Here is an 18,526-nt window from a genome sequence, read left to right on the forward strand (position 1 = left end):
AACTGATATCTTGATTATGTGTGTCCTTCTGAAATAACTTTGCCTTGCTTTAAGTCAAAGAATAGAATAGGAAAAGCCTAAAGTTTGGGGCTGAAAAGTGAAGCTTGCAGAAGTCCAAACAGCTTCACTTCCTCCAATGGCCACTAGAGGCTGCTCCAAAAGCAAGGCATTCCATTTTCTACTTTTAGCATAAAAACAGGCAGGCATTTTTACAGGCAGGTAAAAATAGCACTTGCTTTCTTAAAAGTTAATTTCAGCCCCTCTAACAACTGTGTGGGGGTGATTATTTTTTAATATAGAAAAGGTTAAACGCTTCTTACACGATGTGCTTGAACGTCATACACTACTAGAGGCAATAAATGAGGAAATGTGAGTTCTGCAGTGTGTGGAGCTGTTTATTTCATGTACTGTTACTTTGCTATAATTTGCAAATATGTGTCTCTGTGCACTTGTTAAATTAGCCTGTTAGCTGATAGCTTATCACTCCAAGCGCTGTTCTAAATACGATATCTTTGACTATACAAAAAAAAAAACTACATTGCACTGACCAAATACTAACAGCTTCAGCTTGAAATATGGAGTGAGTAAAAAAGTGGATGCTATTATGGTACTGACACAAGGACAAGCGCCTTTAGTTCCTAGCTGTATACCTAGCTTGTTTTCTTCTTTCAATGGTTGCTAAACAAATTTGCTAACATTAGCTGAGAACTTAGCCTTGCACACTCATATCCAAATATGGCAACTTATGGCTCCTAAAACCAATGTGAAGAGTAAAAGGCTTTAAAAGTATAATCCACAAAGAAATAGGCAACCTCACAATGGCCACATCAGCTTGTGTTTTACATACATAAGTAAAACTAAAACTACTGCATATTTTAATACTGTTTCTTAACAGATGAATAGCTGCAGTATTGTGATAAAAAGACAGGCCCAGCATACAGTGTACAGCTGCATGTAGAATTAAAGAAGAATTGTGAAAGAGTCAGCAGCAATGTCTCTGTGTTTTTGCTGCTTTGGTGCAGATAATTGCTCTGCACCTGCAGAGAATTTATAGATACGCATGTGATGATTGCACTTTGCTAAAACAAGCGTGAAAAAAACAAAACAAAAAACAGTGAACCAGCAGTAGAGATGGAGAAAGGAAAGCAGTGAGAATATAGAACAGTACGCTTTCACAGGTTTTCAGTTTCTAAAAATGTAACAAACTGATGTAGGAGAAACAAAAACGGATAAATAAGTATCACCTTGCTGATGGTGAGAAGTGCACATGTAACACTCTCCATCTGTGCTCACAAACCTCAGCCAGGAAATCCTTGCAAAGCTGGAAATTGTTGTGGAGCTTCATAAACTGAGTAAAAAATAGCACAGTGCATTACCTGGTACATTTGAATCAAGGCACTTAAGTAAACAGACACGGTAACAGACTACAGAACACATTCAAACTTTCTTTTTTAATGTCTGAGTAGATATAGAAATGGCATAGGGGGAAAGACTCTGAGCTCTCGAAAAGGTTAAAAGGATCTGCGTCAGTAGCTTTGTCTTCTGACTCAGACATGCAGGTTAGCCAAGTAGGTGTATGACAAACTTGTACAGTCTGCAGATGAAGTTGACCTCTTTCCAAGAATAAGCAGGCATGTAGCCACTCAGGTCGGAGCACGCTTGCACAAGCATTGAGGAACGGCACCGGTGTTGTGTTGTGCGTCATCGTATTTGAAAATGGTACCCAAAGCAGACGTTTAGAATGGCGAGCATGAATAATGGATTTTCACACTTTGATGTAAGCATCCTGCCGCTGCAGCTTGCTGGCTTTAATAGATGTGCAGTCTAAGTGGTTTAGTGTTTCTTTAAGGAGCCAAAGTGCTCGTGTTCCCCTCTCCCTCTGCTGCCGTCGTGTTTCTCTGGAATCTGTGGCTCACATAAGCATCACCAATGTCTGTCTTTCAAAATTGTTTAGATTAGACAAATATCTTACTTTCCTTAGAAAGGGGGAGGGGAGCATTTAAAAGAATGACATCTGGCTTGCTGAGGATCAATTTATCAAGTTTATAGAAAATTCCACCATTGTTTTAAGACCAAAAAATATTACAAAATAGCTTTTTTGCACCAGATGTTTATGTGGGAGGCAGATCCATCATATTTATCTAGAACACAGCTGGTCGTGAGTCATTAAAAAATGAATGCAACAAAAAAACATATAAAGAGTAGATAGTACACTGGATCTGATAATCAATAACGTTCCTTCCTATAGGTCAGCTGTTAGACACAGATTTCAGGTCAATACAGGGAAGTCGTTTCTAATAAAGCAGTTCTTCTCTGGATAAATCTTCCATTGCACCTGGGCTCCCATATTTCATCCAAACATAAACCTTTCCTGCCTTAAAGACCTCATGCTGCCCCTCTCACTTTTTGAAGGAAGATTTCCCTCGTGCTACTCGTGTCAGAACATTTATTTTTCCACTCCTGCTCCTTGGTATGAATTGCCGTGTCGTTTCCAGAGAGAAACAGTTGCATCACATTAGAAGTCGCACAGCTGAACCTGTGCTGTTGGTAGATTTACCTCATCTGACCTGCTAATTTGTGCCGCTCTTGATGCATTGCATTGGTTGTTATTGAAATGAACTGGCTGCTTCTGTGTTGGTTAATTAGCATATAGGAACACTGTGGACAGTAATTCGCCTTGTGTAGTAAGTCTGACAGGAAGTGTGTGACCAGTGAGGTTTCAGATTTTAGGATTTGCTGCCAGAAGCATGGTCTTGCACGAGGACTAACAGTAAGGCTGGCTTTGATTTTGGGCATTGATCTGCCTCCTGTGGGTCGACTGCTTCATGTAAGAGCACTAAATCACCAGTGCACGCCACCGGTGTTTGAGAACAATAAAGTTTGACAAATTCTTGGCTAGTGAAAAACATGATTTTGAGTGCAAGGCTCCTATTCATAATTGTGAAAAGCTTTTGTCACTGGAAACAGACTCAATAAAGAATGTTTGGAAAGTTGATGGGGAAATAATAAAAGTCAGAGTGAAATCTTTACTCTAGCTGGTTTTTCGGGTCAGTGATTGTAGATTAAATCAGCCTCGGTGCAGCATAAACCTCAGGCTCTGCTCAAAGGCGAGGTGAACAGAGATGAGTGTGATGGGTTTAGAGAGACAGCGAAGTTAAACACAGTGTTCTTCTGAAATATTGAGCAGCGCAGAGATCAGTGGGAAACCGTTCCTTCAGATGCAAGCCTTAAAAGGAAGAAAAGTAGGTCACTGGAGGTCTTTACTTAAAGGTAGTTGCTGTGTTTTATTGTAGTATTGTGTTAAAAATTAAGACAGTGTATGAGTAATTCAACATTTACCAAGAATTGTGTATTTCCCAAATCCAGGACAAAATGAGACTAGATGCCTGTTCAGAAAAAACGTCTTCCACATTTAGCACTTTGCCACAACAGCAGTCTTCTGCCTCTCTTCACATCTGTTACAGGCGAGTCTCTGAAGGGCGAGTCTGTGAAATGAAATGAAATGAACTGGAGTGACACTTTCTAGAGTCTGATGAAAAGGTTCACTCAAAAGAACTCAACTTTAAACAGGGTGGTTATTATATAACATATAACCCTACAGTAAATGAGGAGCATGCAGTAGGTTTTGTTTTTGTGACCAGTTTGGTGATATAACCTGTACTTTTCTTCTCACAGGACCACTGGCTGCATTGTACAAGGATGTCAGTGTGGTTCACCCGTCCCTGCTGAGCTGTTTGGAGCCTTTGGAAAGTCAGCAGGTTCATGAGCTGCTCAGAAGACTTGGGGTTCACGAGCTAGAGCCTCAAGAGCTGCTGGAGCAGCACATCTACCCTACAATAAGGAACAACAAATGGAAGGTAACAAACACTGTAAATGAATATGAGAAAAAAAAAAAGATCAGTGATCTTTTTTAAAAAAAAATTGGATGAATTTTCTTTCTTCTTTCTCTTATTTCTGTTTACCCTTTTCATTGAAGTCAAAGCCTACACCTGTGGTTGTGAGTTACTTGGTTTTCATCAAGCAGCACTCGTCCTCTAGCCAGGAGTACTCAGACACCGCAGTACCCGTCCTCACCTCCAGGGGTCTGCTGTGCCCATCCAATGAAAGGGTGCATTTCTCTGAAGAGTACGGAAACGTCAACTTACCATCGAAGCTGCCTGGTAAGGAGAATCCCACAGCTTTTATTAAAAGAAAGAATAACAGCTTGTGTTGGTGTAAGGCGCACTGCAAGCCACTTTGCAACCCAACTTCACATCAAATCATCCTTTTCATGACGTTTCCCACATAATCAATTAACACTGATTAAGTCTGCTGTCAATAATACCTGCTCTCTTCTCTGCTCGGGTCTTGCTGCTGCTCCCCTTGCCTGTGTGAAAGGGACAGCAACAGCCTTGCCACCAAATCTAAATATCAGTGTTCCTGTGACTATTCTTATAATATTCTAGTAACAAAGGCCCATGCATCACAGGTACCTTGTTTGTATGACTGAACAACTCATTTTAATCAGTTACATTTTCAGTTACCAGGTTCAGCATTTCTTTGTTGATATTCCTTCTGTAAACCTTTGTGTTGCTGACTGTTGTGTTTCCCTTTCACCAGGCTATGATTGGATCTTGCTGAGTCCCTGCTATGTGCAGACAGACGGTGATGTGGCAGGATGGAGAGAGCTGTTCAGTAAACTGGGAATCAAAGATGGTCTCATCATCTGCAAACAAAGACAAACACTCACTGCTACAGAACTGGTGAGGACGATATTCCTGAACCGTTACCTCAGCTAGAAAAGAATGACACACAGCTCACGCTGCACTGATCCAGTCAGATAGGCAGAAAAAGATCAGACAAAGGTCACGATGGCTCTGCATGTAAGCACAAGTGATAAAAGGCTATGGATGTGTTTTGTAAGGGCAAAATATTTAGTGGTTCCATGGACACCAGAGGAAGACCAGATTATATGTCTGCATCTGTGAGTCATCGTGATGAGTAAGGTAGTGATTAAAGGACGAAAAGACTAACAATTATGAGTCGCACCAGAACTAGGAAGATCAATGGCTGCTTTGAGGATAAGAAGAAAAACAGGTGGCTGCTGAGAAATGTCACTCAGGCATAGTCGGAGGTGTGCAGCTCACACATTCCTGACGCCTGTTTTAGACTGAGCCACAGCTACAGTGGAAAGTATGAGGATTTGTGATGATACTATCAGTCATGGTGTGACTGATACTACCTACATACAATGCTGGAAAATTGCGATAACATCATTCCTGTTTAAAAACACTGTATGCATCAGATGCTATTAACAAGTCATTACATTAAGGATTTTTTATGCTATTGTTAATGATGTTAAAGCAAAAGTAGGCTTTGCTCATTCTGTGGTTAGGGCCATGATAAGAAATCCTTCCAGAAGATCCATTTAGTAACTGTTCTAGAGCTGTTGGTTGTGTTATGCCGCCTATTAGCAGTAGAGTTTGCCCACTTGTTGTAGGATTGTGAATGTATAAATTATCTGACTCAAACGGCTAATTCAATTAAGTTCAATTCAGTTTTATTTGTACAGCGCCAAATCACACCAACAGTCACCTCAAGGCGCTTTATATTGTAAGGTAGTTGTAAGGTAGATGTATTATTGTAGACCCTACATTATAGGGCCTACAATAATTCATACAGAGAAAAAACAAACGATCATTTGATCCCCTATGAGCAAGCACTTTGGCAAAAGTGGGAAGGAAAAACTCCCTTTTAACAGGAAGAAACCTCTGGCAGAACCAGAACTGGACCTTGTGTTTTTTTGTCAGTTGAACAGTCAGAATCAAAAGTGATTCACAGTAGTTTTAAAACTGATTTATCTCATTAAGCCATTTATCAAGCAAGATAGCAGAAAAAAACTGTCTATGATTACTTTACTTGCAACTATAGGCAACCTGAAACACATAAATCTATCAGTCTTAACAACTGTTTGTTGGTGTCCTATACTGTAACTGTATAAAAGTTGACAAAACAAAGTAAACACTAATTATTAAAGCGAGCAGGTTTTGGACCAATCAAAAAAAACTGGTTTTGGCTTTGTATGTGCCGCCAGCGATCAGTGTTCCTTGGACATGATCAGATTTCCTTCTTCTTCTTCTGGCTTTAGTAGATAACAACCTAAGAGAAGACACATTCAGTTTGCTACTGTACTCTTTATGGGCTATAAAGAAGCAAGCAATGCTTGCAGGACACCTCAGTTGATTTAACTTCAGATGGATTTGAACATTTAAAAGAGATGTCGATATCAGTGGTAAAGCTTACTTTTTTGCCATACTCCTCCACCAGGCCTCCAGCCCCTGGTCAGACGAAAGTGCAACGTGGCGCCAAGTCCCAGGGGAGGGCTATGTACTCGACGACTACCCGTGTGAGGAATTTCACGCTCTGGCCACAGCAGAACTGCCTGGCTCCCTCTTGTTGCAGCAGAGAATGGCTTTGCTAGAGCTGCTGGAGGCCAACTGGGAAACTGGGTAACAATCACACCATGAAACACACCATGTTCCCCCTCCTGTGTAATGTTTTTCCAGTGGATTTTGCCCAATTTCAGGAAACAAATGGTCAGACTAATGGGTTTGGGATTAGTCAGCATCAGGTGGCAATTCCTATTGTTTCTACTGTGGCCATTAAGTGATTACTGTGTTAGAGTGCAGACATTGTTGGGCATCCATCCGTCCATTTTCTTCCGCTTATTGAGTTCAGTGTTGTGGGGAGAATGGAGCTTATCTAGGGCGAGAGAAAGTACACTGTGGACAGGTCACCAGTCTGTCGCAGGGCTAAAGCATAGAGACAGACAACATTTATCCTTAGAATTACCCGTTAACCGAACCCCATGCATGTCTTTGGACTGTGGGAGGAAACCGAAATTCAGTGTAGTTTCATTTTATTTATAAAGCTCTAAATCACATCAACATTTGCCTAGATTTGCTTTGTACTGTGAAGTAAAGAGCCTACAATAATGCAAAGGAAAGCCTAACAATTAGATGACCCCCTATGAGCAAGCACTTGGTGAGAGTGGGGAGGAAAAACTCCCTTTAACAAGAAGAAACCTCCAAGAGAACCAGACTCAGGAAGGGGGGTGAGGGGAGGGAGACAGGACAAAAGACACACTATGGAAGAGAGCCGGAGATCAATACTAACTAATGATTAAATGCAGCGTGTCATATAAACATATAATGGAAAAAGTCGGGCCTCCTGGGAAGCCCCCAGCAGCTTAGGCCTATTACAGCATAACTAAGGGAGGATTCAGGGTCACCTGATCAGCCTTAAAGATAAACTTTTAAAAATGAAAGTTTTACACCTAATCTCAAAAGTAGAGAGTGGGTCTGTCTCCTGAATCCAAACTGCGAGCTGGCATTCTAGCATCCACAAGTAAACCTGCAGTCTCAGAGTCAAGTGCACCATTGGGTTTATATGGTGTTATGAAGTCTTTAATATAAAGTGGATTAAATAGCCTCTGTGTGTAAAAGGCCCCAGAATACATTGGAGCCCTGGACCTGTTGCTGCGAGGTGACAGGGCTGACCTCCCCAGCACCAGCAGTTCAAAATCATTTCTTCCTGAGGGAAAAAAGCAGTGACACACCGAGCTTTTGTTTGGGCTTGAGCTCACACAGGCATAACATTCGTAATCTGGATTTAGGTGCTTTTAGTGCGGTCCCATCTCATGAGTTCCTGTTATATTTGTGTGGGAACAGACAAGAGCAGTTTAGGTAAGGAGGTCACCCAAACTCATGCCAGTGAGCAGCACACAGCTGAATTATTTCTCGTGTAGATTTTCGTACCAGCTGTTGCTATACATCACATTTCAATGAATAATTAAAGGATCCCAAAATTGTTTTTGCGTGTTAAAACTCATTTATCATTTAGACTTTGGCTGACTGCCAAGCACTACCCTATAGGTTTTAAATTACAGCTATTCGTTGTGCCTGTCTGTGTGTCTACTTTTGCTTTTTCTCCTTCGTTTGAATTATCAGCAGCTTCGTTTATGCTTGTAGTCCTTATCAACTGCACTGTTTTTAGATGGTGTGGCTCCCGAACAGTTCTCAAATGCATCACAGCAGTGTCATTTTCAGTTTCAAAACAGTGACCTTTGAAAAAAGGGACTAAAGCACATGAAATTGAAGGAATGAATAGTTAACAATTAATCTTTAAATCAAATTTCAAATACAGAATGAGTAAAAATAAATAAATAAATACTTAATACTAATGTACTACATGTCCCTTATATATACCATACCATTCACTAGCTCTAGAAACTGGTGTAATTCTTTTCTTTTTCCTCCTATTTTAATCTGCTTTTTCTACTCTTTGCCCTGTATGATGTCAGTGAGTGGATAACCCTAATATGGTGATATCATTTCTGATCATGAAAGGGCAGCCAACCAGATGAAAGCTGGCTTAAATGCCGGGGAAGGGAGCAAAAACAGTTTATTTTAGAAAGTAGGTGAACAGAGGGGCTTCACCAAGGCCCAATGTAAGAAAAATCTGGATTTTTTGAATGATGAATTATCCAAAGTCAGTCTAGTAAAGTCCAAATGACTGGAAATTCGCATAGTAGGGCCACTTTAATAAAGAAAGTCAAATAGACTGGCATTTATAAATCACTTTTCTAGCCATGTTTACCTACTTATGCACTCATTCATGCAGTGCTTTATTCTATTCATTTTATGCTATACACACAATCTCACACACCTATGAATGTATCAGTTTAACATCACTTTAAGACAAGAAGCTCAGTTCACCTCAAACCATTAAAACAGTAAATAGACTTGTTCTTATATAGAGCTTTTCTACTCTATCTGAGCATTAAAAGCGCTTTACACAACTTGCCTCATTCACCCATATCTAACATTCACACATTCCAGTGGATTTTTCGGAGAGCAACTTGGGGTTAGTATCTTGCCCAAGGATATTTAGCACCCATAGGTGGGAGAATTCCCATAAAGGCATGTGGAAAATGCTTAAGCAACAATATCTACCTTCTACAGGGTAACAGGATGGGGAAAGTGTTCCACAGCATATATGAGATTGACTCAGAGAATACTATTTTTTAACTGGTATCTATTGCACTGATCAGGTTGGTGAAAATTTATCTGTATATTTATCTCACAATGCTGCTGAGAATGTAGTTCACACACTTCTGTCACTTTTCTGAGTCATTAAATCAGGACAGCTGGAGAATTGTCAGCCATGCACTGTAATGACCCCACATTAATGGTGTCGCGTGTCGTCTGTAACGTGTGGTGTTTTCAATCCACTGTAGAAGTGGGTTGAAAACATCTCAAACAGTCTCTTTCTCTGTCTCTTTCTTTCAGACATTGCTACTCTCAGTACCTCACAGCCCAGGTGATCGACAGTGATGGGCAACCAATCAAAAGCACCAAGTCTTCCTTCTACCATTCCTTGCGTCGTCTTGAATGGGTGCCAGCCTATCGCCCAAAACAAGGAGGCCAGCTGGACAGAAAGTACCTCTGTCCGAACTCTGTCTACCTGTCATCACCTGAAGTCACCAACTTGCTGGGGACCCATGTCGACTATGTGGACATTAGCTCCAGCGACTTCAGCAGAGCTCTTGGTAAAAATGTGTCTTTTACAGTGGCGATTACTTTTGTCCATTGCTATTCTTGTTGGTTGTCCTGTAAAGGAGTCTGTAACTGTGTTCCTGCTCTTGTAGGGATGAGAGAAACAATCTCAGTGGATGTTCTGATTAACTATCTGAAAACGTGGTGCATCAAACCAGAGGAAGATGTTCAGGAGCAAAGGCTCCCTGAGGATGAGTCAAAAAGGGGAACTTTCACTTCCACAATTCAGCACATCCACAACGTCTACACCTACCTGCAACAAAACTGTTCTCAGGGCAGCCTGAAGGAGCTCTTCCAGCATACACCTGCTGTGTTTATAGAGAACGAAAGGTACATTATCATCATTTTCAGCATACCTTTTCAGATTATTCTCAAAGTACCTGAAAACCACAAGCAGTACTTTGTTTCCTCAGGCGCAGTGATGACTGGTGCACTGGACGGTTCTACCACCTGAAAGAGGTGTGCTGGGGCGACCCAACAAACATGTTCCAGCGCTACAAAGAGCTCACACGTAAACCAGACAGCCCTGTCCGGGAGCCCAAAGTCCTGTTTCCTTTCTATCACCGTCTGGAAGACATGAAAGACTTCTTCGTCAGGGTAAGCTGCCCTACTAAAGAAGAAAAGAAACATAAGGTTTCTTTTTGTTTTCTTTTTTTTCCCTTTGATGTCACTGTCAGCTTTTCAGCTTTACTGTCAATCAGTAAAAGCACTGAATCAATACATGAGAATAATGCAGATTTGCTTCTGTTAAGCTAACAAGAAAGCAGGTTTTATTCAGCACAGTGAGATCAGTGTGAAGACAGATTGTGTAGCCATGCTCTGAGTTAGTTCTGAGGATACTGAATGGTATTTTGGTATGGATTCAATGCTTTAGTCATTTTTCAAAAAACAAAGCTCACATGATTTTTCTTTCTCGAAGTGTAAAATATGACCTACTGATTATCTGCAGAGAGGTTGTTTACTTCCCATCAGTCTGGGTGTCCATTGGTGTACTTAGCATTTGGGGTCAACCAGGTTTCCTGGTATAACTAAGATATCATTGTATACAAACTCAGATTAATTTTAAAAAGCCATTTAAAAGTCTTAAACTTTCTGTTACTGTTCTTGTGCTAGAATTGGCTGTAGGTCACCTAGAGGGTAGTTGTTGAAAAGGATTGTATGGTTGTATTGTGTTTGGGCTAGAAAGCCATTGGATTTTTATTTTTGAGTACTGCCTATAAAATTTCGGTGGGAATTTTCATCACAATTGTCTGCTTTATTGTAGATTTGTCTTCAGATTTCCTTAATAACTAAAGTAAAGCAGCTCCATTATTCCTACATAGCAAATACTGATTGTGCTAAGTAAAACTTTATTGGCTAGCTAGTTAGCCATTTAAACAATGGCTTGCTCTGAGCGATGGCTTGCTCTGACTATCGTCAGAGCGCTTGCTCATACAGCAGGGGTGCCTAGTGGTGCCATATGGGGCAACTAAAAACACTGGGGTGGCACACCAACAGAATCTCCAGATTTATTATGCTGTTGTCAAATTTAGGTTACTAGACAAAATATGACAAAAAAGAGAGAAAGAAAATAATTATATGCCTAGTTAATTTCTTGATGATATCACTGAAAATAGGCAGTCAATGTCTCAAATCATTGTAGGGTGTCTTCCTTTCTCTATTGCTCATGTGTATTAGAATTATTACCAACAGAGGACCATCTTGCCAAAGGGGGGGAAGCAAATTTTAGGTGGCAGCCAGTGCTTGCCTTAGCCTCCCCTTGGTGACACCCCTGTCAGAGAGGATCATATGACTTTCGGGGTTTTCTCTGTTAGGGTCTTTACCTTACAATTAGAGCAGGGCGATATGGCCAAAAATATTTATCACGATATATATTTGAAAATTTGTGATAACGATATAACCGACGATATAATTGATGCGAGACAAAATACAACTCCACAACATTACTAGCGCAAAAAGACAACCTTCCATTTATTTTCACTTAAACAAGAAGCTGGTTTTTATGTACATTAAAGCTTCATAAAAATGTAACAGTGCAAATGCAAATTCCTTGCTGAAAGTTTAACCAAAAGGCATTTCCAGTAGAAATGGGCTGACATATCCTGAGCATAACCATGTATAATATCCACTGAAGTTAAAAAGAGGTGCTTTGCAACATTAAACTGCAGTGTGCAGTACGCATTTTTCGGACCATAAGGTGCACGGGATTATAAGGCACATTAAAGGAAACAAAGCAGTCAGATAAATCAAACTTTATTAAACTCATTCTTCTTGCTTCCTCCACTTCTGTACCATTGATTCATTAATGTTGAATTCTCTGGCAGCTGCTCTATTCCCATGTTGCTGCAGTATATTAATGACTAACCTCGTATAGTGGATGGATTATCTCAGTTGTTCTCCTGACTGAAGTTTGGTCCGTTTACAGCATCCTGCCATGCGATTGCATTTGTTTCTAACCATGAAGAACCTTCACGTTAACTCCAGCTTCACTGTTTATGTTATGCTAACATAGCTGTGTCGCTAGCGATCACGTAGCACATCATTATATACCAGCTAGCCCAACTTCAGTAACCCTACAAACCTCACTGCTGTTTAGTTTCCTGTCTTCATTTATGTTGGAAGTGATAGCAGAGCTGTACGTTTGATTTTTTTCAGAAATCTCTCCGTCAGAACATGCTATATCATGCTTAGGTAACTAGCGAAACTAGCGAGCTAACTTCCGCTAGCTTCCTGCTAACTTCTAACTCCGTTAAATGTAATAACTTTTGTTTTCATGGATGCCTGGAAGTTAAACTTTATAGTTACACCTGGTAAAGCAGCAATGCTGATCGTTTTATTAAAGATGAAAGAATTTAGACAGTTTTTAACGCTCAGTGATGCTGCAGTGTTCGTTTGAACTGAAGAATTTGGAGTTTAGGACCCAGATTACTCCCAGATTTAAGAGCATCTTAGTCCGACAAATACGACAATAACAACGGCCGCTTGCATGTTCTGCAAAAAAATGTGCTTTGTTGTGTATCTGACGGACAAACACCAAACCAGTTCCACATCACTGAAGTTGCACCATTTTTACAAACCAATTCTGGTTCATCTGTTTCACTCAACAATCGGCCATGTGCGTATGAAAACAAAGGCACTGCGCATGCGCGTTTTACTCCCATTCTATCGCGATATTTCATTTTCCTATCGTTGCCTAACATTATACCGGTATTACCGTGAACGGTATAATATGGCCCAGCCCTACTTACAATTTAAAGCACCTTGAATGAATTGTGATTTGGCAATTTGATATAAATCAAATTGAGTTAAAAAAAAATAAAGGAGGACCGACTGTTAACAAAAATGCAGTACTATATACTAATAATAATACTAATACTAATTCAACTCTTTGTGTCTGCATTTCTTTCTCTCATGCATAGCTGCTGAATGTGGAAAACGACCCCAACATGAACCAGTATGTTGGCTTGTTGGAACTGATCTGTTCCTCCTGTCCCATACCAACTGCTGAAGTGCTACAGGATGTCTCGATACTCTATGCCAGACTTGGTAAGAACATTTAGATTGCCTTTCTTTCATTGACTCATACATTTGTTTACTGTTGATGTCCCATCTGCCAGGAGCTCATTATTTCCTGCTCAATAGTCTCTCCATTGACTAGCTTGATTTGATACTTGATCCTTCTTCTGTTTTTCTTTACATAAAATATTTTAATGCAATGTCGTATTTGTTTTAACAGCTAAAAACTGTAAATCCAAAATGTCCGGAGACCAGGAAAGAATTCCTCAGTCCAAACTTAATCACAGTTACTGCTCCACTTTGAAAGGTGAGTCATGTATCTATTCCAAAAACAACGCACCTTTCTTTACCTGTTCACGCAGAATTTCTGTTGGAAATCCAGCATTATCTGCCATTTGTCAGTGTGCCGCATGCTTTAAATGCAGCTGGGATGAATTTGTTGCTGCAGCATTAAAGCATTTTGAACTTGGGACTGAAGACAGTCAGACTGCACTGTCTGGAGTGGGAATGTTTATATTTTTTACATTTAGCAATACTCTTGTAGTACCTGCGGAAAAATATTTATTCAGACTTAAAACAATATAAATACTCAGCAGATCCTTTGTGCAGAAAGCTGAATGTAAGCATCAGGTGAAAGATGTGACGCAAAGATATTGTGTGAGGTAAAAGACATGGGTGCATGTTAGTGTTCTTAAAATGATGGAAAGTTGTTATGGCAGTTTGGATCACGAGTATGGTCAGCAGTTACAACAGCATGTGTCAAAGTTAATAAAGCAGTCAATTAAAGTAAACCTTGGTGCAGATTGCTGCAACTTGCATCATAAATCATTAAAATATGAGCACACAGAGAACCAACTTAACAGTCAACATCGGGCAATTCTTTCTACTTTTGTATCTATATGATGCTGACCGCAGATATGTTTTATATGGTCAGCACAGAAGTCCCGCCCACCTGCCGGGCAACCAAAAGATGGTTGACTTCAAATAAGTGGAAGGGAGATGAAATGCTAAATCGAAATCTGCATTTAGTGTGAACCCCTTACAACCAACCTGCAGCTTTTGTAGTACAATGAGAAGAAAAGTCATGCTAAATGTCTACAGCTTATTCTGTGTGTACCTTTGCTGTTTATGTGTTACGTGTCTGATTTATATGGTTGTGTGCATGTCTGATAGGGATGGTGTCTGATAAGAAGGTCTTCCCTACTAAGAATAACAACTGGGTGAGTCTGGCACATAAGCCTATGATCAGTGACAGCAAAGAGCTGGAGAAGATCTTCAAACCTCATAAGCAGGTGCGTCTGCTCAACCTGCCCCCACCAGAGAAGAAGACGGCGCTCAAGAACAAGACAGGAAACTCTGGTATAGTGCTTTTACATTTTTATTGTTTGTGTTAGAATAGACTGTGATTGATACTTTCATGATTTTTTTTCTCTTAATAGACGTGGCAGATCGAACTGCATTCAATGAGGAAGACAGACAACTGTTTCTGGACATCTGTGGTATTCGTCAGCTCTCCGAATGTGTCAAGAGTGAGCCTCTGACTGAGAACCTGAGGCCCTGTCCGTCCATGCAGAGCCTGGTGCGCTGGATTGTTCCCTACGTTCAGAGGTTTCTCTATCACCATGACGAACTGAATGAAGTCTATTCAGAGCTGACTGAACAAAACATAGCAGGAAAAATCAAGCACCTCTCCTTTGCACAGGTAAGAGGATAAATCTGAAGGAACCCTAATTTGTCTTATTTTTTCCTCTTAAGAGTCTTCTTGTAGGTGCATCCACAACACCTAAAGCTCTGCAAGGAAGAAAGCATGAAAACAAAGACAACAAATATGCACTCCTTTGTTTCTGTCTGATTATTCACAGGTGGGCAAGCTATACATTCGCCACCAGCTGGATGTAGCTGACGATGAGGACCCTGTGATTGAGATCGTGGATGTCATCTGTCTGCTGAAGGATAAAAAAGAGCTTTACATCCAGAAAGATAATCTCTCAGCTGAGCTGGACATCTGCAGGTTTGTGTGTGATGGACGGTCTCAGAAATTAGTTTCTCCATCTAAATGATTCTTAAATGTCTTAATCATGTCTTAATCAGTGATGTTTTTCAACCTTCACTAAGTCAGGAAAAGTCTTGTAGAACAGTTCAGTGTTAAATGTTGGTGTCCAACTATTTTTCTATGAACTCCACAGAACTCTATTTTATTTTCCTTCGTTTTGCAGTTTTATGTGTAGTCATTAGAAAAATATTGAATTGAATTTGGAGGGAAACACAGAGTAGAACCTCATCATTATATGCATTACTATAGCATATTTACACGTTCTGTTCTAATTCAATTCAATTGAGTTCAGTTGTATTTATATAGCGCCAAATCACAACAACAGTCGCCTCAAGGCGCTTTAAGGTAAACCGTACAATAATTCATACAGGGAAAACTCCAACAATCATATGACCCCCTATGAGCAAGCACTTTGGCGACAGTGGGAAGGAAAAACTCCCTTTTAACAGGAAGAAACCTCCAGCAGTACCAGGCTCAGGGAGGGGCGGGGCCATCTGCTGGGGTGAGAGAAGGAAGACAGAATAAAAACATGCTGTGGAAGAGAGCGAGAGATAAATAAGTATGATTCAGTACAGAGAGGCCTATTAAGGAACTTTTACTAGGGACTAGTAAAAGCGCTATACAAATACAGGCCATTAACACATAGTGAGTGAGAAAGGTGACCGAAGAAGAAATATGCAATTCTGGATTTTGGATTTTTACTAAGTGATCAACAGTTTGTGGTGCAATTTGGACCAACCTGATGTAATTTAACAAAGCATCATTCACGTAATGTGTGTTCAGAACATGTGAACAGCTATTAAAGAAATACTAATATCAACAGAAACTATTAAGTTCTGCAAGCTCTGGCACTGAAGTTCTAGCCATTTTCCCCAGAGTGTTTCTCAGTGAGATATAAGTGAATTAATAAACCCTTTTATTATCAGATTATTTCTACAATTAATTTTTAATATGGCATCGAGTCTTAGCTGTCAGTTGAGATCCATGCATCCACATGATTTTATTAATATGATGAAGACTCATATTGATCTTTGCTGAATTTCAGAAGTCCTTCCCTCACATGCATTTAAGTCTCATAAAGAGAACATATCCTGAGTAAGCTGTTCATAGACTTACCCTGTACATGCTTTGGCATTTGTCTTACAGTAGCTTGCAATGCTGTGTGTGTTTCAGGGAGGTGGTGAAATTGTTTTGCACAGAGAGCAGCCACCAAAAGGAGCTGACACCTTTCCTTTTTGGCCTGATAACCTCGCGCAGTGTAAGTGATATATAATTCCTTCCAGCATCGATCACTAATCCACAACCAGTGAAAAGAGTCTTTAGTCATTTGCACTTTTTCATCCTGCCACTTGCACAAACTCACCACATAGCTGACCGTAGCGCCGGGTAACGGCCGTTTCCCTGGAGAGCAGTTGCATTTGCATTATTTGCCGACTCACAGAGCAGTGCAGCAGCAAAAGATGCTCAGATCTGGCCTCAGCTTTGATCCTGCTCCACTGATCATTCTCTTCTGGTTTTCCAGTAGAACAGAGCTGCGTTATATAATCAGTTTTGACATCTGGATCAAATGTTTGATTTAGGTTCCATTTTGGGATTTTCCAAAGTCAATAAAATGAAATTCTTCAGTGTCTGATTAAAGGCTTTAATGATATGATCCTGTAGCGTAACATCCCTTTACACTGCAGTCAGACAGATATGAGAGGCTTAGGGGAAATCTGGCTCCTAACTTATTATATTCACTTATTACTTAGAGTATCCCAGGAAGTTGATGACTAGAAGTTCGTGTTAATTAGGACATCGGAGTTTTACTGAGAATGTCTGTCGTTGCCACTGTTGGCAAGAGAATCTGAAAAGAGAGACCTCAGATCTAGTCAGCACTGGTCTTATTATGTAGTGATTTTATAAGGAGGAACAGGGAGAATCAGACAGATGATGAATGGATCAGACCTCTGTGTTCCTCCTAAATAACTCAAATGCAAGTCCCACAGGTCTTCCAGTGTGAATAAAATTATGAAATGCAGTTAGTTTTGTTCTTTGATACAAAACAAATGCTATATGCTGTCCAGGCAACAATAAACATGAAGCATGCGGACGTGCCAAAACTGCAGTACCTTCCATTTGAGGCAGGCTCCTAAGGCTTTGTCTGTACATTGCACCTGGTACAGTTTACGGATGCAGCTTGTTAGCTATGTTAGTTAGCTGTAGCAGTTACCTTAGCACTCCTGTGTCTCATCTGATTATGGTCATTTCTGGATGTAAAAAAAAGAACATGGCAACAGGCAAAATGTAAATGTTTTAGTTTTAAAATACAAAGTCCACAAACCACTGGTGATATCATGTTGCTACGTCCATCTTTTTTATACAGTCTGTCAACCTTGCCTAATATTATGTGTATGCCGTGTATACTATAATAACTACAATAACTATAATAAATACATATGCAGGACCCAAGAGCCCTGAAGAGATTCTTTGCCAAAGAGGAAATCAGAGAGCTGCCCAGTGAGGAGGAACTGTGGGAGGTCCCAGAGCCTCACAAACCAGACATTCCCCCTGAAAGAGGTACAGAAGACACATGGTGGAAAAAACACACACACAGCCATCCTGTCTCACATGAAATGTTGGATTTACATAAATATCAGAACATATCTGTCAGTCAGGACAACAGTGACCCCCTAGGCCACAGAGGTAGTAACCTTTTGGAAAAACAGCGTAACCGATAGGTTATCGTTATGTTGATGGAATTTGATCGAACAGAATACTAAAGGTGAAAGTTGAAAAGTCAAAGCTTCCACTTGTTTCCATTAATTTATTCACCATAACAGACACATTAACTCTCAAAGCGAAATAGGTTTGATTAAAATAACAGTTTAATTGAACGTAGCATTGCTTGATGTCATTGCGATGGCTCTGTTTACACTCTTCTACACCTCTAATTGGCTATTTTCACACACACCATGCGATTTAAGCTGCTGTAACCTGGCCACACCTGTTGCACATCTGCAAGCTGCTTTGCAACCCAGCCAACTCCTATGTTTTTCTTTCATTTTGGCTTGTCTGCATGGGTCGGACTTGTCATTAACACCTGCTCTCCTACAACAGAGCCATAGTGCCAAAAATATATATCGGTAAATAAGGTTCTTTGTTACTCTATAGTGCTCCTCACTGATTTACTTACCTTTGTGAAATTGCAGAATGTTTGAAAAACAGCCTGAAAAATCCATGTGTTCAGCCCAGTGTTGTTGTGCATGAGAATCACAGTTTGATGCAGAATATCAGCTCAGTGCTACAACTGCAACACGAGCTGAATCCTAAAACTCACTGCTGCTTCCTCTCACGCTTCCATCTGCAGTTCCTCCAATTC

The 18,526-nt window shown here is 40.3% G+C and overlaps 1 protein-coding gene and 2 long non-coding RNA genes across 6 annotated transcripts in view; 1 reads left to right on the forward strand and 2 right to left on the reverse strand.

Moving 5' to 3' along the window:
* The window catches only part of LOC309712516 (uncharacterized protein), a 45,948-nt gene that overhangs the window by 24,100 nt on the left and 3,322 nt on the right, over nt 1-18,526 (forward strand). For all 4 annotated transcript variants that reach the window (XM_082543345.1, XM_082543344.1, XM_082543343.1 and 1 more), the window contains exons 29-42: nt 3,676-3,857; nt 3,977-4,160; nt 4,600-4,742; nt 6,307-6,488; nt 9,330-9,589; nt 9,689-9,926; nt 10,010-10,193; nt 13,016-13,142; nt 13,333-13,419; nt 14,286-14,471; nt 14,552-14,814; nt 14,975-15,123; nt 16,339-16,423; nt 17,610-17,724. In XM_082543345.1, the coding sequence (XP_082399471.1) occupies nt 3,676-3,857; nt 3,977-4,160; nt 4,600-4,742; nt 6,307-6,488; nt 9,330-9,589; nt 9,689-9,926; nt 10,010-10,193; nt 13,016-13,142; nt 13,333-13,419; nt 14,286-14,471; nt 14,552-14,814; nt 14,975-15,123; nt 16,339-16,423; nt 17,610-17,724 (2,385 nt within the window). The remainder of the gene's footprint in view (nt 1-3,675; nt 3,858-3,976; nt 4,161-4,599; nt 4,743-6,306; nt 6,489-9,329; nt 9,590-9,688; nt 9,927-10,009; nt 10,194-13,015; nt 13,143-13,332; nt 13,420-14,285; nt 14,472-14,551; nt 14,815-14,974; nt 15,124-16,338; nt 16,424-17,609; nt 17,725-18,526) is intronic.
* LOC309712517 lies at nt 1,948-3,741 on the reverse strand. The gene is made up of 3 exons (XR_014278313.1): nt 3,656-3,741; nt 3,340-3,485; nt 1,948-3,226 (listed from the first exon to the last, which is right to left on the reverse strand). It is a non-coding gene; the product is annotated as an uncharacterized lncRNA (long non-coding RNA).
* LOC309712518 lies at nt 4,091-4,607 on the reverse strand. Its single transcript, XR_014278314.1, has 3 exons — nt 4,524-4,607; nt 4,325-4,366; nt 4,091-4,178 (listed from the first exon to the last, which is right to left on the reverse strand). It is a non-coding gene; the product is annotated as an uncharacterized lncRNA (long non-coding RNA).

The sequence above is a fragment of the Aulonocara stuartgranti genome (assembly GCF_965226115.1).
Source record: "Aulonocara stuartgranti genome assembly, chromosome: 8".
In the NCBI taxonomy this organism is placed as follows: Eukaryota; Metazoa; Chordata; class Actinopteri; order Cichliformes; family Cichlidae; genus Aulonocara; species Aulonocara stuartgranti.